Source organism: Aplysia californica, unplaced genomic scaffold (assembly GCF_000002075.1).
Source record: "Aplysia californica isolate F4 #8 unplaced genomic scaffold, AplCal3.0 scaffold01295, whole genome shotgun sequence".
NCBI classification, from domain to species: Eukaryota; Metazoa; Mollusca; class Gastropoda; order Aplysiida; family Aplysiidae; genus Aplysia; species Aplysia californica.
The window spans coordinates 61,920-68,152 of record NW_004798565.1 but is presented as its reverse complement, the minus strand read 5'-3'; the positions used below and the strand labels follow the sequence as shown (position 1 = coordinate 68,152).

The following is a 6,233-nucleotide window of genomic DNA, read 5'->3' as shown; positions in this document are numbered from 1 at the left end:
GTTGGGGGGGTTGGTTCATTAAGTTTTGTTTTATTTATTTTTTGTTTTGTTTTCGTTCGATGCTGTCTTTCTTTGTACTTTTTTATAATCCCGATTTTTTAAAGATAATGTTTTTGTTTAGTTTTGTTTTGCATAATCCCGATTCGTTTACTTTGTCCTTGACCTCATCGTCTGGCAGCGGTGCCTGTCTGTCTCTCACGTTATGACGTAGCCTGATAGGCTGGTGCCCTGACGTCTGAGAAGATGTTAGCAAAAGTCTCTGTCTCTGATGATTTAACAGACCGTGTACGAGATCTTGGGATTTGGTACAGAAAAACCGTGAAAAAAACCCAGAACAAAAACAGAAGTAAAAGAGGAAAAACAAAACAGAAAAACAGAAGTAAAAGAGGAAAAACAAAACAGAAAAACAGAAGTAAAAGAGGAAAAAGAAAAAGGAAAAAAACGGGAGTAAAAGAGAAAAGACAAAACTTTTTTAAAAAATGGAGGAAAAGAGAAAAAACAGAAAAAACAAACAGGAAAAAAAGAGAAAATATGGACGGAAAAATAAACAGAGAAAAAAAACTAGAGAAACTGTGGTTCAGGATGTCGTGACTTGTCGAACATATCTCGGTCAGGAAAAGAGGAAAGGCGAATAAACCTACTTTCCCGTCTGTCGATCTATCTCTGTGTATCTATCTCTCTGTGTGTTATATAGACTTGTCTTTGCCTGTTTAGCTCTCTCCTTTTTTGCTTGTTGGCTGTGTTTAGAGATAATGTGCAGGCGTGTATAATTATGTATGAGTGTTAGTTTGAATATGTATGTGTTTTTGTTTTTGTTTTTTAATTAAGGTTTTTTGCACCTCCATGGACGCAATGTTGATGCGTGAGTGTGTGTGCGTGTGTGTGCATGTGCGTGTGCATGTGTATGCGTATGTTTGTGTGTGCGTGCAGGCGTGCATGCGCGCGTGTGTGTTTCTTGTATTTTCAAAAATCTAATACATACTACACAGATGCTGTCTTTGAAGTCATCCGTCCTAATCAGAATTTTCCTTCCTGTCTTCCCCAGATGAAATAAAGAATCAGCTTGCCTTCCACTTCAACAGTACAAGGAACTAATACCAGACCAGGATCCTTTATTTTTCAAAGACTTAATCTCTATCTCTACCCTCACCTGACTAGTTCTTCCGGGAGATCGCGATCGAGAAGGATTTAGAACTGGACAAAGTCTCAAGTTTCTTCTGTGTAGTTCTCGATATCCATGCCTCCCTGCTGGTAAGTGACGTGTGTGAGAGGGCTCGGCTGCTACAAAACTGTAAGAACAAGAGAGGTTTTTTTTTCTTCTAAGAAAAGAAAGAGGACAAAGATCCAACACTCCCCGAAGGTTTAGCAAGATATCCCGCCGAGAATCAAGCTGAGACATTCTCTCTAAATCTTCTTCATCTCGTGTTGAGTTGGCCGCCCAAGTAAGGAAGGACAAGCTTCTTTTCGAAATTTATTTTTTTTAAAGGTTTTGCTGACATTTGATTTTCTAAGAGAAAAATTAGAAACCCTCGGATATATCACTCTGATCAGATTCTTTGCTGATACGTCTTAGTACCACCCGCCAACTTCTTTGTTTTCTAATATATATATTCGTTGGTATACATCAAAGAAGTAACAATGCACGTGGAGATTTCTGTGGCGCTCAACTTCGTCATATCTTACTTGTACAACAAGTTGCCAAGGCGACGCGTCAATCTGTTCGGGGAGGAGCTGGAGGTGGAGCTCAAGAAGAAGTTCGAAGGTCACTGGTACCCGGACAAGCCCAACAAAGGCTCCGGGTTTCGGTGCATCAAGGCCAACGGTGACGAGGTTGACCCCGTACTGGTTGACGCAGCCGTCAAGGCCGGGCTGGACATCACCGAGGTGAAGAACTACCTCCCCGACGACCTGACCCTGTGGATTGACCCCTCGGAGGTCAGCTACAAAATCGGCGAGAAGGCTCCGGTGAAGGTGCTGTACACCGACCGCAAAGACGAGGACGGGAGCGACACGATCGACAAGGAGGTGCAGGCCGCCAACATAACCTTCAACCCCGACGCGCAGACCTTCACGCCAGAAGGACAAGCGACCTTCACCCCCGACCTGCTGACCTTCACCCCGGACGTGGTGGCCGCGGCGCTGTGCTCCGCTGACCCGTCCCAGTCCTTCCAGCCCATCGACTCCCTCTCCTCGTCTCTGTCCAACCTCAGCCTCTCCCCCTCCTCCCCCGTCCCCCCGCCTGGTACCTGGAGCACCACCACCTCTCCATCTTCCACGTTGTTCAGCTCAGCTCTACAGACGTCTCCAGCTGCCATGGGAGCGCCGGCATTCATCGGTCAGAGACCTGCCAACAGCAGCGCTCACCGCCAGCAGTTCACGGCCGCAACTTTTGCCCAGACAAAGTTCGGGTCCACGAAGCTCAAGACGCAGATGAAGCGACCCAACCGGCTGTCGCCTACAGAGTTCGGGAACTACTTTCGCCAACAACAGAGGAACTACGCGGGTCCTCAGAGACCGAGATCTCTCTCCCCGCGAGACCCACGAGTGGAGTTCCTCATGGATCAGCAGCAGAGGATGATGCTGCACCAACACCAACAACAACAGCACCAACAACAACAACAGCAGCAGCAGCAGCAGCAGCAGCAACAACAACAACAACAGATGTCTCCGTCGATGCCATACGCCCCGCAGTACAACCACCATCAGCAGCATCTCCATCATCAGCAACAACAACAACAACAGCATCATCAACAACAACAGCATCAGCATCAGCAGCAACAGCAACAGCTTTCTCCAACAAGCATGTACCCAGAGTTCCTTCGCCAGCATTCTTCAGGTCTGTCCTCCACTCACTCCTCCCCCCATCTCTCCCCTCACCTCTCGCCCCATATGTCCCCACAAGGCAACGGCCCAGCCTTCCAGGACCTGATTCAGTCCAGCCCCTCCCTCCACTCGCTCCCCTCCCCGCCGACCAGCGTCATCTCCAGACCCACGTCCCTCCCTCACATCGGGAGACCGACGGGTCTGCCCGGGCTCACCAGTTCCATGCCAAAGCCGAGCTCTCTCTCGCTCTCACAGGCCAACACGCTCTCTCCTGACGGACACAAATCTTTCGTGGATGGCCCCAGCGTGGCTCCAATGGGGTACGCTAACGGCCTACAACATCTTCTGATGGCCAACTGAGAGGCTCCGGTTCTGCAGATCTGTACCTACCACGAACCGGGTGTTCACAGCTCACAGGATGACGAAGAGGAAAAGCATCGTTGCTCTTTTGCAAGAGCTGCCCTCTGACCTTCTGAATAGTATATTATTATTATTATTATTAATATTATATCCTTTGTACCGTCAGCGTTGACGTTTTAAGCATTTAAACCTCCAGATACTGAAGAACAATGGGACATGAGAAGGATTTTCCCCCCGCTGTTTATAGTGACCGGAACTGTGAGAACTTATCGGAACTGTGTCTCTCCTGATTCAATCCTGTTTCGAGACAGAAACGTTTTCAAGACGGACATTTTATTTCTCCGATTCTCCGAATGAGGGAGTCATTTTCAGTGGACGGACACGTTCTGCTCTATATATTTTTATGCTTTTGAACTATTCATAAATCTTATATATAATAATAGATTATATTTTGATGCCAAGTTGCTGCGATGGCGCAACTAACTTTGTATTGGATGATATTTTGTAACTTTTGTGCTTCAGTGTTGATCCATACTTGATGACTCGGGTGTTGGCGTGTCTTAAATAGGAAGGGCTTTGGGACAAAACGAGTAATATCCAAAACGTGAGAAGAAAAAACGAAGAAGAAACTGATTATTATCAGATTCATGATCAGTATGCTCTTAAAAGAAATGAGCTAACTTGGAGTACTGTAGTTGTTTTTTTTAATGTGTAATGTCGTATTGTACCTCTCGTTTTGGGGTGGAATCTTTTATTACGGTAAATATCAAAGATCAACCTCCACCCACCCTCCACCCACCCCCCAACCCCATTTTTTCCCTTGTAGCTATGGGAAATGGATAACAAAAGCTGACGTCCGAATTTTGAAGACGACCTATTTTTGTCTCAAAGCCCTTTCGTGTCGTCCACCAACCCCAAATCTTTCCTCTCGCGGACACATTGACGCGAGACTGCACACTCTTGACCCTGTTCATCTTTCTATCATTATCAAGGTTTTATTTTTTTGTTTCATTTTTTTTTATAAGATTCATTTTGATGGCAAAGTGCGAGCAGGTGGTGTGTGAATTAACGTCGGACTAGCGTGGTGGGTGATCGTGAGTGGCTGGGGCTCAGTGTTATCACAGCCGACTCAGCGGGTGTCGTGGTTTGTTTTAGTGGAGGTTTTACGGCGCTCGCAACTGCATGAGGTCATATTATGATCCCCAAGGGGTAGATATCAACAGAGAAGTCCAAACAGGGAATCAGGCTTACTCTGTTCAACTCTCTTGCCTCAACAGCACAAAGTCTGCTTCGACTATCAAGGCACCCCCCGGAAGTACCAGTTCACTTGAGAGTGACAAACACACAAAAGAAATAGAGGAAAAAATGACGATAGTAAGGATGAGGAAAGAAAAAGCAGCAGTTCCCCCTATGTTGTTCCGGCACAGTATGAGCATGACATTGAAATATCAGCCCATTTACAATTCTGCTTTGCTTAAGAACATGTTAATATCCCCCCTTTGGGAATGGCCTAAAGACAACTTCAGTCAGTAGCACTTCCCTTGGGAGGGGGGGGGGGATTAGCGTGTGTCTGTCTAAGCGACGGCTGGTAAGCCTCCACCAGGTGGGATGGACACGTGACACGTGGCCAAGTTGGTAGAAAAATTGGTGCAAAAAAAAGAACGATATCCTCAACCCTCGTCTGAATTGTTGGTTGTTGTTATTATTATTCTGATTGCTGTTTGACTCTATCTAATCACTTTAGCTCAAAGCAGATGTGTTTGGTTTTCGGACTCACTTTGCATAGAATTTTCATCTTTGGCTAATCTTCCCGTGGAAAAGGGAGTGGAAGACAGTAACGGATAGCTAGTGATAACAGTAATGTAGGAGATGATATTATGAACTTGGTTGGGGCGGTGAGGGGGGGGGAGGGAGAGATTGTTGGAAATGGCTACTCGTTTTATCTTGCAACTGATTATTAGCGCTGTTTTACAACAACAACAAAAGCTTCACTTCTGGCCGAAAGGTGAAACGGTGCTAGGAGGTTAAAAGATTATTTGATTTTTTTTCGGTGGAAAGCGACACATTGATAGGCCTGTGGGGAGTGATGCTGTTATAGTTAACTCTTGAGGGGATAATGGTTTGGGATTGGGGGGTGGGGGGGTCCTTGATGAAAAGCTGTAACAAGAGGACGTGGAGATGGTAGAAATAAGTGGAGGTTGGGGGGTGGGGGTGGATAACAATAATTGTTTGGTCCTTAGAACCGTAATACAGAAAACAATACCGAAAACCCTGTCATTATTTTTAACTTCTAACTCGGAGCTCCACAGCGAGCTTGGTGTCTGCATTGTTATATTATTGTTATCTGTGCAGAACTCTCGATAGCCACCCACGACCCCACTACTGTATGCCAACAGCTGGTTGGTTCCCTCATGGCTACACTGCCTGCCTCGCCTTGTATCAGCCCTCCTCCATTGTTTTATATAATACGTTGTTTTTAAGTTACACCATTTTGTATTTCCTACAGTTTGAAAAAAGTGTCATCTCCTTCATTTTTTCTATTATTTCTATTGATTTTTCCACTTTTTGTTATAAATGAATCCATTTGACAATAGTGTCTGACAGTGACTGACAACAAAGAGCCCACCCAGCCCCTGTGGCTGGCTTGATCTGCAATAATCCCCATCATCTTGTCAACCCTGCTCGGTTTCTTTCTACACAGACCTTTGAAACTTTAGATTTGTAAAAAGATTATGATTGTTACGGTTTATATTTACAGGTAAATATGTACTATAATACGAGTCATTTCTTTGTGTACGCCAAGTACTTTAGAGAATGATGTTCCTGATGTCTTTCTGCGAGATTTGTTAATAAGCTTTTGTATTTTCCGTTGATCTATTTCTCCAAAAAATACTTTTCCACCTTGTATCATTATTAAAGGCAGAATTTCAACATCTCTGTTTTAATGTTTGTTCACAAAGCTATGAATTTTTTAATCCCATTATCTCTCATACGTAGTTGAGGAAGATGTTTTTGTTCAGGGGAGAGAGGGGGGAGGAGGTGTGGGGGTG

The 6,233-nt window shown here is 45.1% G+C and overlaps 1 protein-coding gene across 2 annotated transcripts in view; it reads left to right on the top strand.

Moving 5' to 3' along the window:
- LOC101852141 (protein Tob1) overlaps nt 1-3,787 on the top strand; it is a 13,671-nt gene extending 9,884 nt beyond the window's left edge. For both annotated transcript variants that reach the window (XM_005112504.3, XM_005112503.3), the window contains exon 2: nt 1,046-3,787. In XM_005112504.3, the coding sequence (XP_005112561.1) occupies nt 1,639-3,183 (1,545 nt within the window). In that variant the 5' untranslated portion in view covers nt 1,046-1,638 and the 3' untranslated portion in view covers nt 3,184-3,787. The remainder of the gene's footprint in view (nt 1-1,045) is intronic.
- Nucleotides 3,788-6,233: the final 2,446 nt, after the last annotated feature.